Below are 24537 nucleotides of genomic sequence, written 5' to 3'. Positions count from 1 at the left end.
GGAGGCCTTACATATGATGAGTTACATCCTAAAGTATGAAATGCTTATATAGCACTTAATTAGTAACTATGATTGTTTGTTCTAAGATATATAACCATTACACAGTAATTAGATGACATCCTCTGGTATAGTAGAGCAGTAAAATGAAGATTATACCTCTCTGCACCATTCTCCCCCACCTTCTAAAAGGCTGAGATTCTAGTTTTTGCATGAAATGTAAATAAGGCATCAACCCTGAGAATAAAAGTTGGATATTCTAGATGCAAGAGCACCAGTACTTGTGTGATAAGAAGTGGGGCTGGTAAGGAGGGGATTTCTGTTTTGTAACTTTAAATAAAATTACTTTTGCTTAAAATGAGTATGTGTGAAATGATTCTCTTGTGAAATACTGACTCAATCCAATAGACTTACAAATCTATATTTCTAGTTCTGATTTGTCTTATGAATTTATATTCTATGTTTTCAAATTATATCTGGACACTTTGCTGCCTAGATATCCTTCTGCCAACTGCATGTCCAAAACAGAACTTATTTCTCTCCCAAAAACTTACCACTCTTTCCAATCTTCCTAATTCTGCTTATGGCAATGCTATCTTTTCAGTCATTCGGTTCAAAACATCATCATTTTTGATGACTCAATAATCTAAAATCACAGAATCTAAGAATGGGAAGAATTTCCTTCTTTCTTTACATCCTTGACTTCTCACTCTTTTTCTCTCTCTACTTCTCTCTCACCTTCCATCCAATATGTTGCCAAGTCCTGTAGATTTTACTCTCATCATATATCTCGCATATGCTCCCTTCTGGCTGACATTTCCACCATGCTGGTACAGTCCCTCAACATCTCAAATCTGAACTATTTTAATAGTTTGCTAATTGGTCACTCTCACCCAAGTCTACTTATTGACTGATAGATAGCCTCTCTCAGTGATCTCAGCTCTGATGGATTGAATTATTATCTCAATGCAAATGACTCTAAAATCATATATCTGTCCTATCTGTCCTGTTCTGTATTGCCAACTGCCTGCTGGGTATCTCACTTGAATGTACTGTTGATATCTCAAATACCACGTGTCTCAAATGAAATGGATTTTCTTTCCCCTAAACAAACCCTTCCTCCATACTTTGCTATTTTTGTGGAAGGCAGTATCATCCTACAACTAACTCAGGTTCACAATCTCAGATTCACACATGACTCTTTCCTCTGCTTCACTTACCACATGCAGTCATTTGTCAAGTCTTGTGGTTCCACAACCTCTCTTAACATCCATCCTCTTATCTCTACTTAGAGCACTAATTAAGAACCAGCACTTAAGACTATTTTGAAAGTTTCCTAATTGTTTTCCTGACTTCTAGTCTCTCATATCTTTATTATGTCTTCCATATAACTGCCTAAATAATTCTTTTTAAGGCACAGAACTGAAGCTATGTCCATTTCCTATTCAAAAAATGTTTGACAGCTTCTACATTGCTTCTAGGATAAAACAGAAACTTGTCAGAGTGATATTTTACAGACTTTATAAGCTGTTTCCAACCTATCTTTCCATCTTTGTTTCATGACTAGGCAGTTAGGTGACACAATGACCATGGGTACTTACTTAACTCTCTTTGAGCTTCAGTATCCTCATCTGTAAAATGGGGATAATAATAACACCCATTTTCAGAATTGTGAGGATCAATGAAAAAATATGTAAGCACTTAAAACATTAAAGTGCACTATACACGCTAGCTATCCTTATTCTACTGTTCCTCCTCTTTGTTTCAGTTACTTTAGTTCACATACTTTTCTCCAAACTCAACAATCCATCTAAGATCAAGAATTTGTTTCTTTCTTGCCTATATCTCTTAGAATATCATTCCCTTCATAGTTTAGCTTAAGCAACACTTCCTGTTGGCAGCTAGGTGACTCAGTGGATAGTGTGCTAGGCCTGGAGTCTGGAAGACATCTTCCTAAGTTCAAGTCTTCCTATGTTTACTCTTTCCTTATTCCTTCTCTGGTATGTCTCTCCTGTGGCTCCCCTTACCCCATTGTTACTGTTCATTCTCACCTCAAATTATCTTATTTATATATTTTTGAACATTGTATCCCCAGCATAATATGCATTCCTTGGTTTTCATTTTTGCATTGATATCCATGGCACAAAGCATATGGTAGGCATTTAATTAATGTTTGGAGCATTTTGGGGTTTGCTTTCTTAAGAACCATGCCTTAAACCAAAACCACTCTGATTCTCATTGGTCTTAGGCCAAGTCCCATTTGGTCATTGTTTGGGAACCACTAACTCAGATTAAATATATAGCAGCCATTTCTGCTTTGGCCAGAAATCCTGAGGGTCTTTCCCTCTAAGATTTATTTATTTAGGTTTTTTTTTCTCTTTTGGACTAGGTGAAAGAATGGATGCTCCCTCGGCCGCAATGAGACCCATTGAAGACCTTAGCTTAAAAAGGCCAAGGTATCCTATGGCATCCAGGGCCATTTCCAGTCATGCTGATCTATATCTGGTCACCAGAGCCAGATGGCTCAAGATGTGTGTGTGGGAGTGAGGCCGGTGAGCTTGCAGAGCCTTCACTGGAATCCAGTTCATTTACATGTCCCAATACCACCTCCCTGATATCCTGGCCCTCATGAGAATAAAGCACAAACCACAACAATCTCTATAAGTAAGGTGAGGCCCCTAGATAGAGCTCCAGTCTAGAGTCAAGGAGACCTGAATTCTAATCCGGCCTCAGATACATGTGACCCTAAACATGTCACTTAACCCTGTTTACCTCAATTTTTTTATTTGTGAAGTGAACTGGAAAAGTAATTGGCAAACCACCTCAATATCTTTGCCAAAGGGCATCACAAAGAGTCAAACGTGACTGAAAATGAGCAACAATGAATTGCAGGTAGCTCTAAGATTCTCCAGCCCAACTTGTATCTGATCAACAATAATATTATTTCTTTGTACCATACCATTGCCTCTGCTGCCTATGGGAACCTAGTCAAAGGACATTTTACACACTAGCTCTTCAAGTACCAGAAGACTGCTATCTAGTCCCCCATAAATCTCCTCTAAGAGATACCAAATTTCTTTTTGTGATCCTCTTATGTGGTAGTCTCTAGTCTTCTCATTATCCTCTTTTCTCTTTTCTAGATGAGCTCCAACTTATCTAGAACGTCTTAAAATATGCTGCTCATAACTGAATTCATGACTCCAAATGTGGCCTGGTCAGGGCAGGGGACCTTTGGAATCTCCCTTGTATAGCAGCCAAGGCTAAACCCTGCTGTCTTGTTTACCACTGGCATGACATTGTTAACTCATGGTAAGTTTGCAGATCATTCAAACTTCAATTCCATTCAGCAAACATTTATTAAATGCTTACTATGTTCGAAGCATTGAACCTGTTACTAGAAATCCAAACCAAACAAAACAGCCCCTTCTTTGAAGGGTTTACATACTGTTGAGAGGAAATAATATGTACACAGGTAAACAACACAAAATGTATACAACATAAATGCTCAACAGTTTTTCTGGTGGGTGGGAGGAAATATTGATGAGAGGAAGTATTGTTAGCTGGGAAAGTCAGAAAAGACCCTTTGGGAGGTAGCATTTGGGCTGAGCTATAAGAGAAGTGAATGATTCCAAGGGATGAAGATTAGAAGGGAGCACATTCCTTACATGGGCACAGACTGGGGAAAGGGATGAAAGTAAGAGGTAGAATACCCTGTATAAGGAATGGCAAGTGGACTTCACTAGCTAAAATGTGGAACACAAAAGGTAGAGCAATATAATCAACCCCCCCCAAATTAGGTTATAATCTTATAGAAAATATTTTAAATACAGAATGATTTATATTTTATCCTAGATAGGAAATTAGATTACCTATACTCAAATTTTACCTCTGTTGTTTGCTATCTTCAGTTCAACAAACATATTCATTTAGGATCATAAAGCAAAATTGATTGGAAGAGGTGAAAATCACTGTATGTTGGAGGAAAAAATTCCCACACAGTTTTTTTCTGCATGTAGAAAGCTAGATGACTCTTTACTCTCTGATACTGTCCTGTGTGGTACATTTCTGCAGGCTGTCCCCTGTATACCTACATTGTACTTTTTCTAGACCTGGTCATTTCTATTCTCTTACTTCAAGATGCACAGCAGAAACCATCTCTTCAATGCAGCACTCACTTCTACAGCTACGATTGATCTTTGTCTTTGATTCTTGCTGCCAGATTCTATGATATGAATGCTCTCAAAGGAGCAGGGATCTTAGAATTAGAGTTGGGAAAGACCTCAGACATCATTTCATCTGGTTTTCTAGTTCTGAAGAGGAGGAAACGAAGGGCAAAGATCAGATGATTTGGCCAAGGTACAATAGACAGAAAACAGCAGAGCCAGGATTTGGATTTGGTCTTTCTCCAAGGACAGTATTTTGTTTTGCTGCACCATACTGATGGATTTCTCTGCCATCTTTATTTATCAGAAGGAGTGAATAAGGACATTTCTTCTGATATTTAATTCCTTTTGGCAAGCCAAAATTCAGAGCAAAATGATGTGGTAAGTCTGTTGAACAGACAAGCACCTGAGCTTTATCTATCTACTTATCAAAACCAATTTTAAGCTACCTAATTTTAATCACCCACTTGGTGAAATGTTACAGTGGACTGCTCAGGTGTGGTAGGAATGACAGATGTTTTATGTAGTTTCCTTTTAAGGAAGCAGGGAAACCATTCTCAGTAGTCTATGTGACTTCCTTGTCACTTATGGAATAAAAAGCCCAGCATATGGAAAGTTGGTATTGGAAGTTTTACTGGAATGGCCATAGCTTTGATGGAATGGCTTTTTGACCTAGTCTGACATGATGCCACAGGGAATGTGGAGGCAGAGGGGAATAGAGTCTGACTTGAATTATACTTTAAGATCCCTGCTGTAGAGGGAATGTTTCATTTATGTACTTATTTATCACCTGGCACGTGCAGGAACTGCTTGATAAATGCTTGATAACTTTAGGAACTGTATCATTTAAGTAATGTTGTTACAGTTTAAGTGAGTGCCATGAGTACCTTATTGCATTGTAATCCCAATACTAAGGCATAGAACTGGCCCAGAATTTCAGGTTACCTGTCACTGCTTGTTGATCTCACTGCCCCCTGCTTGGGCTCCCCTTCTAGCTGTTTTCGGGATGCTGTCTTCTGCTTTGGTGCTCCTTCAGATCTGGATCCTATTTCATCAGATAGGCCTAAAACCATGGGGAAAAGATTAGTTTAGAGAAACACAGAAATGTTCTCAAGATCAAAATTATTACCTGATCCTTGATCAGAACCCAGGTAGACTTCTAAGGAGTTGACAAATGACATTTGGTTTTCTCTGAATGGTACTTACTTGTGTGTAAAAAACAAGTCATTGGTTCCTAAGTGGTTTGCCTAGGTAAGAAGCAGGGATTCTTAATTATCTTTATAATATTGCCAAAGCATTCCTTTACCCTCAGAGACATGCACAGACATTTCATTGCTGCACTTTTCTCTCTCTTTATATTACCACAAATATGAGGGCTATTCTCACTAGAGGAAAGGTATAGTAGAGAAAAGCACAGCTGAAGCAGTCTAGAATTAAAGAATGCCTTCACCACATTTTGGCTGTCATTGCTTCTTTCTCTTTTTAACTTTCATAATTACAAGAGTCTAGAGATCTGGGGTACCTGACCCAGAGTTTCAAGTCCATATCACAGCCACCTACCTCAGAACTTGGAACTAGACAAAGTGATCCAGGCATTTTTCCTGTCCTCCTGATTGCCCACACCCCCAACTCTCCTGTATTTGGAGAAAGAATATGCTGAGGACATTAATGTTCCTTCTTGCCTCAACCAGTTAAATAGTTGTTCAACACAAGATTGTCACAAGTAGGATTCCCAAACAATTGGTACTTCCCTTTGTTTTCTGGCTCCTATTTTCTCTAGTTCCCTTAATCCTTGTTCTTAAGAATTATTGTTTGTTGGCAAAAATGCTTCTCTAACATTGTCATCTCCATTCAGTCTCAGGTCTACTTCTCCCATACGTTCCCCTTCTATTGTGCTCCCTAGAATTCCACCACATTATTAACAACATGGGCTCCTTCAATCTTCTTCTTCATCCTTCAAAATAGAATTACATCTTCACTAATTCTCTACTTTTTAATTCCTATCTTAGAGAGAAAAAATTGCTTTTCTATTTATCAAAGCCTAAACTTTTGTGCCCTCAATCCAATCCCATCTCTTCTCTGGAAACCTACTCATCATTCATGTGTTTTTTTTTTTTTTTCTTGGTCTAGGTCTCTCTTATTTCTAAACTATCTTATCTACTATTTGATTCCCCAAAGTCTATAAGCATGGTAAAGTCTTCCTCATTTTTTTTAATACCTTTCACTTGACTTTCTTCTACCCTCAGATCATCATCCAATATCTCTTCTCCCTTTGACTGCCAAATTGTTAGAAAGTCACCCACACTCACTATTTTCCCTTTCTCACCACTGGCTTTTATTCCCAACACTTGACTGAAACTGTTCTCTCAAAGGTTAACAGTGAGTTCTTTACTACTAAGCTTGATTGCCTTTTCTCAGCTCACATGCTCCTTACTATGTCTTCAGCTTTTGACACTGATTGCCTCTTCTTTCTCTATTCCATGATAATGCTTTCTTCTACTTGCCTGATCACTTCTTTTCAGTCTTGTTTATGGGATTATTATGAATTTCCTACCTCACAGCTCCATCCTGAACATCCAGCCCTTATCTTTATCTGAATGTTAGCCTGCCTGCATTCAATTTAAGAAGCATAAAGTATCAATTACTTGTTGGATACCTCTACCTGGATGAGTCATTAATATATGAGGAGTTCTAAAGGTTTTGAAGCAGGACTCATTATCTCTCCTGAATCCAACCCTTTCTTCAAAGTTACCTATTGCTTTTGAGGATATTACCACCAAGTATGTTATCCTGAAGTCATCCTTGATTCTTTCCTTTCCCTTATCCCTTCCCATATCCAATAACTTGACACATATTTGATTCCAAAATCAAATTCCAATTGATTTTCTTACATTTACCTCCTTTTCTTCATACACAGACATGGCCTTATTTCATATACTTATCATATGACACTTGGTAAAGAGTTGATAATACTTGATTAGGAGTCCCAGAACATGGGTTTAAATCCCCGCTCTGCTCTGTGATCTCAGGCAAGTCACATAACCTCTCTAGATTCCTTCCTCCTCTGTAAAATCAGAGTTGGTCTTGATGGCTTCTAGGATTGCTCCCAGCTCTGAATCTGCTTGAGTCAATGAAACAGAGTCCTAACTGGTGTTCCAGTTTTCAGACTTTCCAAATCACTCTCTTTATAGCTACCAAAATCAGGCCTGATCATAATCACTCTCTTATTTAAAAACCTTCCCTGGGTCCCTATATATGTAGGCAATGCCACTTATTGAGGTGCTTCCATAATTTGGCTTTATCCTCCTTCTCCGGTTTCATTTCATATTTCCCCCATCTGCCCTCTAGATATTTCTTACAAACTGGACTCGTGACTGTTTCTCCCTAAGCAGGATAGCCAATTTCTCACCTCAGAACACTTCCCCAGGCCTGAAGTGCACCCCTCTTCATTGTCTTCCTCTCAAGATTCTTGTGTTCCTCCAAGTTTCAACGTTTCTCTGGGAGACCTTCTTTGATAAAAGGACCACCACTGCTTTAGAGCTCAAAGGAACCCTAATGACCACATAGTCCAGTTCTCTAATTGTACCAAGGAAGAAGAAGCTGAAACTCAGAGAGGTTATCTAGACTAAAAATGTCATTTTACTGCCAAGAAAATGGCATCTTGAAGAAGATTTAAGTGACATCTAAAATCAAGAGGTGACCCTGCTTGACCAAGCCTGGAGTCAAATTCAGGTCCTTTGACTCTACATCTAGAGTTCTTTCTTTTGCATCCTATTGTTAGTGTTCTATCTTCATACCCTTCAAACTATTTTGTATTTAACTTCTCTGTGCCCCCCCTCCTCGGGAGAAAGTAAGATACCTGAAGGCAGGGCTACCTTATTTTTGTCTTTGTTTCACCAGTGCATAGTAACTTGCACAGAGCAGGCAATTAATAAATGTTTACTTAGATGAATTAAACAAGAATTCTGATTAGAGAAATTTACCTTTTCACTCTTTATTCAGAGAAGATTGACTAATGTTAAAAAAAAAAAAATCACTGGTAGATTTTAAAATAAAGTGCTACCAATCCATAGGAAATTACCCAGTAGTTCTCTTCGTGTCCTACTTGCTATTTCTTTAATTTCCATCCGAGACAGGGATAAGGAGTGAGTGACAGGAATGGCTGCTATGCCAATCCCCACTGTTGTTGGGGTGGTGATGACCTTGGGTACTAAGGGTGACTTGAGAGGTCGCTCAATGCTTCTGCCAACAAGGTTTCTTAGAGGAATCTTGTATAGGTTTTTACAAGGAATGTCACCTAAAACATAATTAGGAAAAACAGAAATTTAGGCGAATGTATATTTTTGAGTAAGCAATATTTCAGGTAAACACATACTGCATGGGCTAAATATTTAAAAGAAAGAATATCATTAGTAATATAATTATCTTCTGAGTATTGAGGGGCATAATAATAGGGAGAATTGTTCATTATATCTCAGCTGCTTCTAGTAAAATACTCAGTAGATGTATAGGGAAATTCACATGGCTCAATTACCCCAGAAAGTAATAGGAATCTAGCTGCTTATCACAAGTCTTCAGAGAATAATTTCCCTTAGTGGGCTACTCTGGCTTCTTCCTTTAGAATATGTAAAAGAATGATAAACAACTGAAGAACTGTGATTCATAAATCAAATTCTGTGATAGCAGAGCATAGCACTATCATCTAGAGCTGGAAGGGAGCTTAGAAACCTTCTAATCCCACCCTCATATTTTATATGTAAGGAAAAAGAGGTCCAGAGGGCTTCAGTGTTTTGTCTAAAGATCACACAGGTATATTAAATGTTGATGAGGAGGGGGGATATGCATAGTGGTAATTTGAACTTGGGATCTCTAACTCCAAAAGCCAGTGCTCTTGATTTTGCCCTACTGCTTTATGCTGAGAGGACCACATCCTGGGTCAACATGATCTTGCCACTGCCTGAAACTGTTCAGAGAAAATTAGGATCCACAAATCTGATTGCTTCAGACTACTTAATGGGAAGTATCAAGAGGATAATAAGGAATTGAAGTCAACAAAGAAGGTCAAACCTTATAGATGAAAGGGAATCAACTAAGGCCAACAGAATTCACACTCAGGCCATGAAAGCTCTTCTAGCTTGCTCAAGGCAACTGCTCAACCACTGCTTTTAACCAAGCCTACATTCCTTTCTAGGACTGACATGTAAGTTTCTGTGCATACCTGTTTCTTACTCTTGTGGGCTCACAAGAGTGAAACTGTGTAGGTACTACTGTTAAAACACTGGGATTCTAAGCATGTTCCTAAGCTCAGTCTTTTGGTTTATAGATCTCTCAGTTGACTAAACAGTACAATTTATATGTGCTATGTTTTTAGTCACCTATTGCTAGTGACTCTATCAGAGGGACTGTAGCTTCTGTTAGACTTTTGAAGTAATGACTAGTAAAACATGAAGTATACATGCTCCAGAGTCATGAGTTCCAACCAAAAGTCCATTCTTTTTGTAATCAGGAAGGGATCAGTGCCTTTCATGGACAATCCAGACATTGTCACATACCTGAAGGCCTCTCAGATTGCCACTGATTTGTTGGTAGGTTTCACCTTATCCATAGTGGGCTATATGTAATTTTGATAACATACCATCAAATTCATTGCTTTTGGTAAATTGCACAAAAAGCTGATTTGGAGTGATAAAATGATCCTTCTGTTTGCTAAAGCCAATCCCTTTACATACATATTGCTCTCATTTTCTCTTGTCTTTTTTAGTAAATTGCCTCTAACATCATCTATGCTATCTCTCTAATTATTAATTCTTCCCTATTTATTGGCTCTTTACTTTCTTCCCTATCCTTAAAAAAATCCTTCCTGGGGAAGAAAGGGTACCCACATGTGCAAAAATGTTTGTGGCAGCCTTTTTGTAGGTAAGAAACTGGAAATTGAATGGATGCCCATCAGTTGGGGAATGGTTGAATAAGTTATGGTATATGATACTTCAACAATAATACTATACAATGATCAATTCTGATGGACATGGCCACCAATAAAGCAGTAATGAATTAAACCAGCTATACCCAGTGAAAGAACTCTGGGAGATGACTATGAACCATTACATAGAATTCCCAATCCCTCTGTTTTTGTCCACCTGCATTTTTGATTTCCTTCACAGGCTAATTGTACATATTTCAAAGTCCGATTCTTTTTGTACAGCAAAATAACTGTTTGGACATATATACATATATTGTATTTAATTTATACTTTAACATATTTAACATGTATTGGTCAACCTGCCATCTGGGGGAAGGGGTGGGTGGGAGGAAGGAGGGGAAAAGTTGGAACAGAAGGTTTTGCAATTGTCAATGCTGAAAAATTACCCATGCATATATCTTGTAAATAAAAAGCTATATAAAAATTAGTTATGGTATATGAGTGTTATGGAATATTATTCTATAAGAAACAATCAGCAGGAAGATTTCAGAAAGGCCTAGAGAGACTTACATGAACTGATGCTGAGTGAAATGAGCAGGACCAGAAGATCATTATATACTTCAACAACAGTACTATAGGATGATCAATTCTGATGGATGTGGCTCTCTTAAACAATGAGATGATTCAAACCAGTTCCAATTGTTCAGTGATGAAGAGAGCCATCTACACCTAGAGAGAGGACTGTGGGAACTGATTGTGGTTCACAACATATCGTTTTCACTCTTTTTGTTGTTATTTGCTTGCATTTTATTTTCTTCTCTTTTTTTCTGGTTTGATTTGATTTTTTTTTTGCAGCAAAATAATTGTATAAATATGTATGCATAAATTGGATTTAACATATATTTCTACCATGTTTAACATATATTGGACTACTTGCCTTCTAGGGAAGGGCGTGGGGGAAGGAATGGAAAAATTGGAACACAAAAGTTTTGCAAGAGCTAATGTTGAAGAATTGTCCACACATATGTTTTGAAAAATAAAAAGCTTTAATAAAGGAAAAAAAATTCCTTTCTGGATCCTACCATGTCTCCCAACTATCATTTTTCTTCTTTCCTCTCATCAGCTAAATTCCTTGAAAAAGCTGTTCATAATTGGTCTCCCTACTTCTTCTCAACCTTTTGCAGTTTGCATTCTGTATTCTTTTCAAAGTTACCAATTATTCTTAATTTCCAAATTTAATGGATTTTTTGCAATTTGCATTTTCCTTAAATTTTTTTGGTATCATGTAATACTGTTGCTCCTATTCTGCTACTCTCCAGGTTTTCATGACTTCATTTCCTTTCAATTCTCCTCTTTCTGAGTCTCTTTTACTGGTTCCTCATTCATGCTACTCAAGTCTATTAACTATAGGTGTTCCCCAAGGGTCTGTCCTGGGTCCTCTTCTATTTTTTCTCTGTATCTTGCTTGATAATCTAATCAGTTCCCAGAGTTTCCATTATTATCCCTCTGCAGATGATTCTTGATCTGTTCATCCATCTTCATTCTCTTTTCTGAGCTTCAGTTCTGCTATACCAAGTATGTATAGAATATTTTTTCAATTTTAAAAACATTTTAAAGTTTTGAGTTTTAAATTCTATTCCTTTATTTCTTCTTCCTCCCTCCCTCTCCCTGAGAGAAATCTGATTAGTAATTATTAGTTATTAGATATAATTAGGTAAATAATTAGATATGTTATAAATCATGTAAAACATTTTCATATTAGTTATTTTGTACAAAGATATTCAAATTAAAAAAAATAAGAAAGTAAAAAATGCTGGAGGCAGATAATATGCTTCATCATTAGTCATATAAGAAATTTTTAACTGGATGAATTATACGTGTGTCACACTCAATAGATCCAAAATAGAATGCATTATTTTAAATTCTGAACTGTCCCCCTCTTTTGAATTCCCCCAATTCTGAGAAGGGTACTGCTGTCTTTCTAGCCACTTACTCTCATTCAACTCAATCCATTGCCAAATCTCATCATTATTATTTTCATAATCACTTCAGTTTAGCTCTCCTCAACTGTTAGTTGGACTACTGCAATAGTTTTCTAGTTGGTCTTCCTGTCTCAAGTCATCTCTCTCCACTCAATTCATCCTCTGCTCATCTGCCAATGTTATTTTTTCTTTTTAAGTTCTAACAATTTACTTTATTTCTTCTTCATTTTCTTTTATTAATTTCTCTTTAAAAGAATAATAGCTTTTTTCCAAAATATATGCAAAGACAGTTTTCAACATTCATCCTTGCAAAATTTTGCAAATATTATTTTCTAAAAAATTTACATATAACCATGTTAACTTCTTCAGTAAACTCTGTTGGTTACCTATTACCTTCAGGATTAAACATAAAGTCTTTTAACTTTTAAAACTTTTACCAACTGTTTTCTTCCTATCTTATAATCTTCTAACATTCTGATGTGTTCCAAGTACTTTTTGATTCTGCCACCCTGACCTATTCACTGTTCCTTATGCATGACAGCTATTTCCATGCTTAGAATGATCTTCCCATGTTTTATTCTTAGAATATTTGGCTTCCACTCATGGGCAGGCTGACCAAATATCATAAAAATGACAATACTACCTAAATTAAATCTATTTATTTAGTACCATACCAATTAAACTCCCAAGAAATTATTTTACAGATCTAGAAAAAATAATAAAGTTCACTTGGAAAAACAAAAGGTCAAGAATTTCAAGGGATTAATGGAAAAATTACCAAAGAAGGTGGCCTAGCTGTGCCAGACCTAAAACTATATTATAAAGCAGCAGTTATCAAAACCATTTGGTACTGGTTAAGAAATAGACTGGTTGATCAGTGGAATAGGTTAGGTTCATAGGACAAAATAGTCAATGACTATAGCAATCTACTGTTTGACAAACCCACTATTTGACAAAAGAACTCACTATTTGGCAAAAACTGCTGGGGAAATTGGAAATTAATATGGCAGAAATTAGGCCCTGACCTACACCTAACACAGAAATGGGTTCATGATTTAGACATAAAGAGTGATATAAGCAAATTAGAAAAACAAAGGACAGTTTAACTCTCAGATCTGTGGAGAAGGAAGGAATTTGGGACCAAAGAAGAACTGGAACTCATAACTGAACACCAAATAGATAATTTTGATAATATTAAGCTAAAAAGTTTTTGTACAAACAAATAATACAGACAAAATTAGAAGGGAAGCAAAAAATTGGGGAAACATTTTTACATTTAAGGATTATAATAAAGGCCTCATTTCTAAAACATATAGCGAATTGACTCAAAATTATAAGAATTCAAGCCATTCTCTAATTGATAAATGATCAAAGGATATAAACAGACAATGTTCAGTCATATGAAAAGGTACTATAAATCATTATTGATCGGAGAAATGTAAATTAGGACAACTTTGAGGTATTACTACATACCTCTCAGATTGGCTAAGATGACAGGGAAAGATAATGACGAATGTTGGAGTGGATGTGGGAAAACTGGGACACTAATACATTGTTGGTGGAACTATGAACGGATCCAACTATTCTGGAGAATTATTTGGAACTGTGCTCAAAAAAATTATTAAACTGTATACACCCTTTGACCTAGCAGTCTTTCTATTGGGCTTATATCCCAAAGAGATCTTATTATTATTATTATTATTATTATTATTATTATTATAGCTTTTTATTTACAGTACATATGCATGGATAATTTTTCAACACTGACCCTTGCAAAACTTTCTGTTCCCATTTTCTCCCTCCTTCCCCTAACCCTCTCCCCTAGATGGCAGGTAGTCCAATACATGTTAAATATGTTAAAGTATATATTGAATACAATATATGTATACATATTTATAGAATTATTTTGCTGCATAAGAGAAATCAGATCTAGAAAGAAGGTAAATGAGAGGGAAAACTGTAATATTCTTCTCTAAAATGTAATGTTCTCTGGGAGCAGGTTTCTTGGGGGGCTTCTGAGACCAGCTTTAGTTTCAGTTCAAAGTAGTAATCATCTCAAATGCAGCCAGGAGTTAAAGTCCAAATCCTTTATTTTCTCTTTCCAAGTATTGTCTCCTTCCTTGGGCTCGGTTAGCTTTCTTAGAGGCCTATCTCTCTTCTTGGTTCCGAGAGTTCTTGCAGCTAGTCTTTTGCCTCTGCCAGCTTCAGCCTCTCTTCCTCCAAATGTTTCCATCCAGCACAAAGGTGGAAGTTGGAATGAATCTGACTCTGCTTCCAAGAGTGGGCTTGTGTGTTAGTGGGCTTGTGGGAGCTCCTCCTTATATATGCTCTCTTAAAAGGTGTGAATCTTGTGGAATTCTAATAAGTACTAAGTACATTTAGAGAACTGTTAACACCCTGCTAAACAATCATTGTCTCTATCAATTCCACTGACTTAGCACCTTGTAAGAATTCTAACAGAAAATAAAAATGCAAGCAAACAATAACAGAAAGCATGGAAATGCTATGTTGTGGTCCACACTCATTTCCCATAGTTCTCTCTCTCTGAGTGTAGCTGATTCTCTTCATTACTGAACAATTGGACTTGGTTTGAATCATCTCATTGTTGAAGAGAGCCATAAACATTTTGCATATACACGTCCCTTTCCCTCCTTTAAGATCTCTTTGGGATCTTAAAGGAGGGAAAGGGACCCAGATGTGCAAAAGTGTGGCAGCTCTTTTTGCAGTGGCAAGAAACTGGAAACTGAGTGAATGCCCATCAGTTGGAGAATGGGTGAATAAGTTATAGTATATCAGTGTTATGGAATATTGTTCTATAAGTAATGATCAGCAGGATGATTTTAGAGAGACCTGGAGAGACTTATATGAACTGATACTAAGTGAAAGGAGAACCAGGAGATCATTATACATGACAATGGCAAAATTATATGATGATCAATTCTGATAGACGTGGCTCTTCTCACAATGAAATGATTCAGACCAGTTCCAATAATCTTGTGATGATAAGAGCCAACCACACCCAGAGAGAGGACTGTGGATCCTCTCTCTGAGGATCTTGAGTATTGATCACAACTTAGCATTTTCACTTCTTTTGTTGTTGTTTACTTGAATTTTATTTTTTCTCAATTTTTTTCCTTTTTGATCTGATTCTTCTTGTGAGCATGATAATTGTATAAATACATATGTCTATATTCAATTTACTTATATTTTACCATGTTTAATATATATTGGATTACTTGCCATCTAGGAGAGGAGGTGGGGGGAAAAGGAAAAAATTGGAACACAAGGTTTTGCAAGGGTCAATGGTGAAAAATTATCTTTGCATATGTTTTGAACATAAAAAAAACTTCAATAAAAATATCTGGCTTCCTTTAAGAATTTACTTTAGCTTTCAGGAGATGTTTTCAGGTTTTCCTAGCTGCTAGCACTATCCTGTGTAAGGTTTCCTTCCATCTTTTTCATATATTTTATTTTTTATTATTTCTTCTCCATTAGAATGTAAACTCTTTGAAGGAAGTACCATTTTACTATTTTTGTTTTTCTTTGTATCCTCAATACTTTATACAATGTTAGCATTTAGATAGGATTGATTTTGAGATGACTTTCTTGTTATTAGGAGGAGAGGGAGAGAGAGAGTAAGAGAGAGAGAGTAAGAGAGAGAGAGAGAGAGAGAGAGAGAGAGAGAGAGAGAGAGAGAGAGAGAGAGAGAGAGTGTGTATGTGTGAGTGAGTGTGAGTGTGTGTGTGTGTGTGTGTGTATGTAGGGAAATGGCCTGAAGTTATAGTTGCTCCCTCCTCCACCCATCAAAAGAATTACTTGATTAGATATTTCTACCATTATAGGCAGAACAAAAGTTTGATAGTAGACAGCCAGTTGTCCCTTTGTGGGAAATATAATACTAGAGATAGTCATTTAAGGAATAATTCTGCCAGTCAGTTTGCTCTTGGGGTTGGTGGTGTCTTCTCCAAGATGGTAAACAGAGAGACAGACATAAATTGGGCTTGTTTTAAAATTTTGAGATCAAGGGCAACATTTCTGGGGCTGTTTCCTCATCTACAAAATGAGGGATTTGGAGTGCGTGATGTCTGACTGAATTTAGTGCTCCTTCAAGTTGATGATTATTTTTAAACATAGCTTTTTAAAACTAACATCTCTTCTTAAACCTCATAGCTGTATTCTACTGTCAGTATAAAAGAAGTCATAGGAAGTAATGGTCTGGGAAATGCTATCTTGTCCTATCATAAAGGAGCAACATGGTTAAGCTATCAGAAATAAAGAGGGCATTAAATGTTCTTTTCAGCTCCTACAATTAAAATTTTAAAATGATTTAAACCAAAAAGAAAGAAGGAGAAAATTGGCTAGACTAGGCAACAAGGTAGACATCATAGAAAGTAGTTATAGTTTGGAAAGAAGAATAGCAACAGAGATGTGACAAAGTCAAGAAAGAAGCCATCAGTACAAACCATTGCCTCAGATATTTGTATAAAAATGCAGAAAATATGAGCCACAAACAAGATGATCTAGAGGTCCTAAAGCAAGGAAGCATATTCATAGAAGGTTAAAACTCTGAAAAGGTGTACTTGAATCTGAGACAGCAGAGCATTTAAAGCTAATTACCTACTCGATGTGGGATAATGGTTCTATATACATATATTTAGATAATACAGTGATTTGATGGTTCTCCTCATGACTGGCACTTGCTGAATGTGTTTTGATGAGGTAATTGAAGGCAAGGATTGGCATGCTGAGGAGAGAGAACTTCAGACTACAGACTCGAGTCCAGGATTCATCTTTGGCAAGCTTGCTTTCCTCCTTCTCTTTTCCTCCTAAAGACCAAGGACTTTGACTGATCCTGACTCTGATCCTGAGGCCCTCTAGAGAGCTACTGCGGACATTATACATATTCTCCTTCATAGGTATCACTGAGACATTGTGAGCTAAGACCTATAAATCAAATTTGGATCTTGAAGGGTATAACTCATTTAAAAAAGAACATGATGGATGAAAGGAACTATTGATGGGAGTCATAAATTATCGAGAAGATGTACTCATGAGAGCAAGTCTAGAAATTAGACTGTTGGAGATTATTTACATAAAGGAAAATGAAAAGATAAAGAAGCTAAATTGTTACCAGATTATACTATAGATTACCTGAATGGAAAGAAGGAATAAATGAGAAAATAAATCACAAACTTAAGACAAAGATATCTTTTAGTAGTGATGAAAGAAAGACTAATTATTTGGACACTAACTGGGACTTTCTTTTTTTGTCTAAGGCAGAACAGCTAGTAATTTCTTGGTTTGTCTCAATGATAATTTCATTCCTTAAACTAACCAGAGAAACTGATATTCTGGAAAGCCAGAGAAAAGCCAGGTAAAGTCTGCTATGCAATCTAAGCTTTAGGAGTTGTTGTTTAGTTGATTAATCAAGTCTGACTCTTTATGACCACATTTTGGTTTCCTTGGCAAAGATAATAGAGTGTTTTTCCATTTCCTTCTCCATCCCATTTTACTAATGAGGCAAACAGGATTAAGTGACTTGTCCAGGGTCACAAATTGAATCTGCCTGATTCCAGGAATGGCTCTCTACCTGATTCCTAGTCCTCTAGGACTATAAGCACACATTTTATCAGGAACCCAACTAGGATCAGGGGTAGAATCTTTAGCCTTACCAGAATCAAATCATGATGGCATAGTTGAAAATGACATGCAGAATGGAAAGAGCTCTGGGTACAAATCCCTGGTCTTCCAATTTTTACATGACTCTGAGCAAGTCATTCCACCTATTGGCTTAAATTCCTTCATGTGAAATAAGGAAACAAGGGGTGAACCAGATGAATTCTAACTTTTGATTCTCTATCTTTTACTTACTATAAGATCATAGTCAGGTTACTTAATTTCTGAACTTCAGTTTTCTTACATGTAAGATGGAGATAATATCTGCATTGCCTTAGAAGGGGTACTGTGAGCAAAACATTCTGCAATCTTTACATGGATGAGTCAATGTGAGTTTAATAACAGATCCTGGATTTTTATTTTCTCTTACACAATTGAAGGTGTTTTTGACATATAGCCAGCTCACTTACAGTATCTGTAGTACATAATGATAAAGTTCAATAAGATATCTTTAACTCATTTCCTATATAATTAATCTGGAGGCAGTTGAGAACACTGAAAATTTTGGGGAACCTGTGTGTGTGTGTGTGTGTGTGTGTGTGTGTACATAATTCAGAATTGAAAGATTTATCTTCATATGGAAAGTTAATTGTCTTAGAACAGTTGCTTTGGACTTCTCTGTTTTTCCATTCTTTATCTACTCTTCTTCTATGCCCCAGCAATGGAGAAAGTGGCCAGCTGTGTCCCAGCCAATTGAATGGATCAAGTTGGTCTTCAATCCATCTTTCTGTCTCCTCATCTCTTCCCCACATATGGACAGCACATTTCCCAAGACTCCCTTTTCAATAGCCCTTGTAGATCAACAATACTGTTGCCTTTGCCAAGCAATCAATACTCACCTCACCAAAAACTTCCACTTTATATAAATGAATCTGAGCTTTACACCAATTTGGCCTTATTCTGTGATTCCTGACTACCAGAGAAAGGAATTAGGAGTTAATAAAATTATTTCCCCCCCCCCCCCAAGAGGCCAGTGGAAGAATGTACTCCATTCTTTTACCCAAATCTAGATGCTATATCTGACTAGATTCAATAACACATTAAAAAAGCATTCTCAATGACCTTACACTCAGAGATGAGGTTAAGACATACAAGATGAAGTCCAATAGGGTTAAAAGACTTGCTCTCACTCATACAGATAACTGGAAGCAAGACTGGTATTTAAACCTCTCATTTTAGATTCAATGATATTTCTTCATTATAATATATAAATGGTTAAACACATGGGATGCAAATAGAAGGAATGGCACTTCTGGTGCCATCTCATCTGGGGAATATGCTTTTCCTCCCCTAATATGCTGATATGCAATGACTGGCAGCATAATTTGGTATTAGGTGTTAAAGCCTTAGAAAACTAGCTAGATAGAAGAATTGTTGAGAATAGTACCAAATAAGTTAAATGTGACAGACAACACCTGAGATGCCTCATTTATCCCATCTAGAGAAATAGTTTGGTTTAATTTTTATGGCTGTGAAATCAATGTGGTTAGCAAAAACTAAAGGATTATTTGTCTATAGAAGGAAAATTACCACAATTAGCAACTTAGGATGCTTTTTAATTTGTAAATTCTTTAAAATTTAGCTCAATACCCATATACCTGAAAATTTCTATTTTATTACTGTTTACGAGGGTCATCCATAGCTTGTGACAAACTGGGACAACATGTCCTATATTTTGTAAATTGCTCAGGGTTGTAGTTGGTAGCAGAGATTGAAACTCTGTGTCAGTCAATTCATGGGGTTTTTTTTGCTATTGTTTTAAAAAATTCAAAGTTAATATAATCTGCCTATATCATCACTTATAATTTCCTCTTATCTACTACCTACACATATAAACATATACTGCCATGCATAGTTGAAGGTTGTAACCCCTCCTTATCCTAGACATACTCGTCTGCCCTTCATTCTCACTTCAACTTATCTGTGACATCTATTCATCTTTTCCCTTCAAATTCTTCTGCTGGTGTTTGCTATGATCTGATTCCTATGAATAAACATTTTGTGGACAGTAGTAGTTGAAAGGAAAGATAAGGTGAACAGCCATGTCCCATGACCCCTGACTGAAAGCTCTGCTATTCACTTATTGTTCCACATCCCTCAGTATTTCCTAATCGTGGCAAGATCTAATGAATGATAGGGAAATATGTTTTCCTCATAGGTAATAACACATCCCTAGTAAATTGGAGGGGTAAGTGGGAAACATCTTTCTCAGATACTTACTATAATTTAGGATCACAGGACAATAGGAAAAGGTAGAATGGGGATGATGAATAAATAGCCTGCATTGTAGTCAGGAAGGTCTGGGTTTGAATCTTGCATAAGCAGGACCACTCTGTAAATATTTATTAAGCATCTGCTGAGTTCTGGGGATACAAAAAAGGTAAAAGACAGTCCCTGCCCTCTAGAAGATGACTGTGTAATCCTGGCCAAGGTATTTAGATTCAGTGCTCTAGAGAAAGCAGAGCAGTTGCTGATCTACATTTCTTCATCCTATACAAATAGAATCTCCTTCCTAAAAATCGGGACAATACGATATTGGAGCTGAAAGTGCTCACAGAGAACATTCTGTCCAACTCCCTCATCTTGTAGAAAAAGAAATTATGGCCTCATCCAGTGAAAGAATTTGTCCAAAGCCAAACAAGTGGTGTGGCGGGGCAGGGACTAACACCCAATCTGACTCCAAACCCAGACTTCTGCCTTCCATGTTCAGAATATCTAGGAGTTGTGGTTTTTCTCATTTCTATTCTGTAGTGACTTGGAATCCTCAGGAGCTTGTGGCAGAGAGGAAAGGATCATATTTTTAAAAGACTATCCACTCTTGTAAAATAGCTACAAGTTTGCATAATAGTAAAAAAAAAAAAAGGACGTCACCTTCCCCCTGAGAAGAAGGAAACACTGGAGTCTCCCGGCCTGTGGGTGTCTGTGGAGAGCTCTGGGCACTGGCATCCTTAGAACTGCTCCTGGACGCACCATTTACAGCTGCGGCGGCTTTGAAGTATATGTCTGACTGGAAAGAAAGAGCCCAGGTTTATGAAGCTGCCTTGCTCTCCAGGGGGTCCTTCTGTACTCCTCCCGCACATCTCATAATCTCATCTTTCTTGGCCTTGCTATCACCCTCTCTGTTCCAGCCAGGTTTGTTTTCTTACCGTGATAGATTCAGTTCAACACACATTTATAAAGTACCTACTATGGGCACCAAGGATTGTTATTTGTCCTTTGTACTCCAAGAGAACCAGGACATTAGGCAGGTGATGTCGTGACATGCAAGTGAGGGAGGCTGTGCAAGGTCACCCACCTCCCTTTCTCTACCAGAGCCATCTGTATCCAGTGGCCAGACATAGATCAGGATACCTGAAGATGGCTCTGGATGCCACGGGATAAAAAGAGGATAAATAATATGGTTCCTGCCTTCAAAGAGCTTTGTTCACTACTGGGATACTTGGTAGAATGTAATAGATGCCAAGGAGAGACCCAGTTACAATGGAAAGTTTCCCCTGGGGGTGGAGAAGTTCAAGGAAAGGTTTGTAGAGGAAGGAAGCCTTATAGAGAAGGATTTTAACAGGCTTTATTGTTCTCTTTTACTTGGCTAGGTTCATATTTTTTTCAACCCAGAATATTACCATGCTAGGTGGGATTGCTAGATGACAGAGTGGGGAAAGTGTAGGATTTGAAGTCAAGAAGACCCACATTCAAATCTTGCCTCAGATACTTACTAATTGTGTGATATTAGGCAAATCACTTAACATTTCCTACTTTCAGCTTTCTCATCTGTAAAACGCAGGTAATCATTTTGTATTGAGGATGAAATGAAATAACATGTTCAGAGCTTTGCAAAACTTTAAAATGCTATAAAAGTGCTAGTTATTATTATTGTTTTTTTGGTTGTCTAGGTTTTTGTCATCTAGGTTTAAGTCCTAGAAACTCGAATTGCATCTTCTTTATGCTATTTTCTTGCCTATCTCCATAACCCAAAACCGCATCTGGTTAGAATCTAGAATCTTGCATGACACCATTACATAATCACCTGTATTCTCTAGGTTTGTTAGTTTCTTTTGATCAAACCATTTCAGTGCTAACATGTAATTGGATCATAAGGAATGAATCTTCTAATTTTTTTTTGTGTGTGTTCCTTGTAACATCTAAAATAGTTCCCTATCCTGGGCACAGAGTTCAGCCAGGGACCCCTATTCTTTAAATACCTAACCAAGAGACTTTATTATTTGAACTTTTTTCCTTTTATGTGTTGATTTTAAATTTTGCTTTTAATATATATTCCAACTTGACTATAGGAGTATAATAATAAACATTTTTTTCTAAATTTCTTGGTTCTTCTTCTGCCTGATAATTAGTGTATGGAATATCACAAGTACATTTCATTAAAATCTTTTATACAGAGGCTCCCAGTTCTACTTACCCTTGAAGCCACGAGCTGAAGTTGAGGCACAACAGCTGTATGGACTAAGTTTCCATTCACCACTAAGCGGATCTCAATGGAATCAGTAGTAAAGGCCAAAATATATGGAAAAGCACACACTGCAAGGTAAACAATAGACATGAGTTACAAATGCATTGGTTTCACATGGTGAAGACTGATATCATTTGTACTGTGATTTTATTTATAGATAAAGAATTTTAATCCATCAGGATTACAGCTAAGAGGTGACATAAGACAATTGTTTATCAGATGTAAAACAATAAATATTCAATTCAACAAACATTTACAAAGTTTCAACTATGGGTTAGGCCCTATCCTTCTTATGGGGTTACAAAGATGAAGGACACAGCCTTCAAGGAGATTATAATCTAACATATATTGATAAGTATGACATAAGAAAGAAACGTGATGGGGGTAAAAATGAGATACAGACAAAAGAGGTCTAGTTAAAAATAAGGAGATAAAAATGAGTTTCATCTGGGGAGAGCAGACTTCATGGAAGAGGACACACGAGATATGATTTAAAGGAAGATAAGAATTTTAACAGATGGGGATGTGGTGGAAGTATATTTCAAAAATGGATATATATGAATCCTATATGAATGCCCATAGGATAGATACTGAATATCTTCAAGGAAAAAAAATGAACAGGAATTCTCTTTCTTTTACCTTCTGACCTGTGCTCTATATCATATTCCTTCCTTATTTTTAAGGGACTTTGTTCTCATAAGTAGCCTCTCTAACATCTTTAATTTTATTCCCTGACTCCCCTAAAATACTACAAATGTGTTGTGTTGGGTGTGTGGCTAATACTTGACCAAAATAATTCTTTGTCTGAAGCAAATGATTATTCATATGAACATGTCTTCCATTCCCTTCCTTTTTCTTCATCTACCTTGAAATTCTTGCTTTCAGCCTCACCAGATAACATTCACCACTGAAGCTCACTATCTCTGTTACCTCCTAGATTTCTGGCTTTGGCCTCTAGAGTACTTACCAGTTGCTCCCTTTGATCCCTAAAGTTGAGCACTGTCCTTAGACCACCATCCTTCTTCACTTCAGGCTTCTTCACTTTTTCCTTGACTGTTAATTTCCTAAGCCAGTGACACCTTCTGTGTCAGACATGAACAGGTCTTCCTTCTCTTCAAAGATTCAACACACCTTCTCTTATCCATCTGGCTCCTCTGGCCTACCTCCTTTTTTTTTTTTTTTTTTTTCCTTTCCTTTAGTTGCCTGAATGGATTTCCATTTATGATCTCCTTTTTTCTACCATCCATTCATCACTATCTACAATCTGGCTTTCTTGAAAGTCACCTGACTTTACTATTTTCTAATACTCCAAACCTTTTCTCTGTTCTCATTTTCCTAGGTGACTTTACAGCATTTAACCTTGTTGACTGATTTTTCCTTCCCGCTTCTCCCACTATGCCTCTGAACACTTCCCTGTTCCTACTGCTTTTATCCTCTAATTGTCCTTAATCTCTTTCTTTATTTGTAATCTCTTTTTCCCTCCCTCTCTTGAAATCATATTCCTTTTCATGACTTTAGCTTCACTTCTCTGATGCCCAATTTTGGTGCCATCTTCTTGTTTGGGCTTTGTTCTGCAATTGGCTTTAGAGTACTCTGCCTTTACTTCAAACTCACCACATCTGTACTAGAACTTATCTTTCCTCTTAAATGAATTCCTACTTCCATCCCAACAATAATAATATTCTCACTTGAAACTTTATAGCTATTTTAAACATTTCTCTCTTTCATCTCTTGTATCCAATATGTCATCAATCATGTCAAATTTCCTTTATAGCAGAGGTATCAACACGCAGGCCTTCACCTTCCAGAGTGCTGCTGGAATCAGCTCAAAATGTAATTGAGAAATATTTAACAAAATAAATAAAAATATAATGGAACATTGATAATGGTACTATGGGGCATTATAAGTCAATATGTGGGTCACAAGGATCCTTATGTGTAGTTTAAAGGCCCTTGTTTCTATCTGAGTTTGATAGCACTGCTTTATAGCATCTGTTGAATTTATTCCTTTCTCTTCAGTTTCAACCTTGTCTATAATAGTTTATTCTGGTGTTTTAATACAGATCTCTAATTTTTTTGTGGAACAAAATTAAATTTAAAAAATCTTTTATATATAGTTTTATATATAATTCTTTTATATGTGGATCTTGAACTGAAACACAAACCTGGCCTTGGACCACCTGGGGCTGACTACTCTAATTTCAGAAATTCTGGAAAACCTAGATTTAAAATCATAAGAGGAAACATTGAACTTTACTTAGGATAATGATCCAATTTCTTTGTCTAGCACTTAAAGTTTAAAGTTTTCCACAATATCTACCCCTTCTCCTCTGG

The 24537-nt window shown here is 36.8% G+C and overlaps 1 protein-coding gene and 1 long non-coding RNA gene across 10 annotated transcripts in view; one reads left to right on the top strand and one right to left on the bottom strand.

Moving 5' to 3' along the window:
- Positions 1–24537, bottom strand: part of GARNL3 (GTPase activating Rap/RanGAP domain like 3) — a 202322-nt gene that overhangs the window by 8184 nt on the left and 169601 nt on the right. For 4 of the 5 annotated variants that reach the window (XM_074293137.1, XM_074293140.1, XM_074293139.1 and 1 more), the window contains 4 exons: positions 22153–22271; positions 20610–20745; positions 8242–8457; positions 5106–5223 (listed from right to left, as the gene is read on the bottom strand). In XM_074293137.1, coding sequence (XP_074149238.1) covers positions 5106–5223; positions 8242–8457; positions 20610–20745; positions 22153–22271 — 589 coding nt within the window. Of the gene's footprint in view, positions 1–5105; positions 5224–8241; positions 8458–15681; positions 20071–20609; positions 20746–22152; positions 22272–24537 lie in introns of those variants that run through there. The other variant, XM_074293141.1, reaches the window with a different exon arrangement.
- Positions 1–24537, top strand: part of LOC141557455 (uncharacterized) — a 169778-nt gene that overhangs the window by 14077 nt on the left and 131164 nt on the right. For 3 of the 5 annotated variants that reach the window (XR_012486795.1, XR_012486798.1, XR_012486794.1), the window contains exons 1-3: positions 1600–2666; positions 3138–3306; positions 22133–22278. This is a non-coding gene — a long non-coding RNA (uncharacterized LOC141557455). Of the gene's footprint in view, positions 1–1599; positions 2667–3137; positions 3307–22132; positions 22279–24537 lie in introns of those variants that run through there. The other 2 variants (XR_012486796.1, XR_012486797.1) reach the window with 2 other exon arrangements.

Source organism: Sminthopsis crassicaudata, chromosome 2 (assembly GCF_048593235.1).
Source record: "Sminthopsis crassicaudata isolate SCR6 chromosome 2, ASM4859323v1, whole genome shotgun sequence".
Lineage (NCBI taxonomy): Eukaryota > Metazoa > Chordata > Mammalia > Dasyuromorphia > Dasyuridae > Sminthopsis > Sminthopsis crassicaudata.
This window is presented reverse-complemented; position numbering and strand designations above follow the sequence as displayed.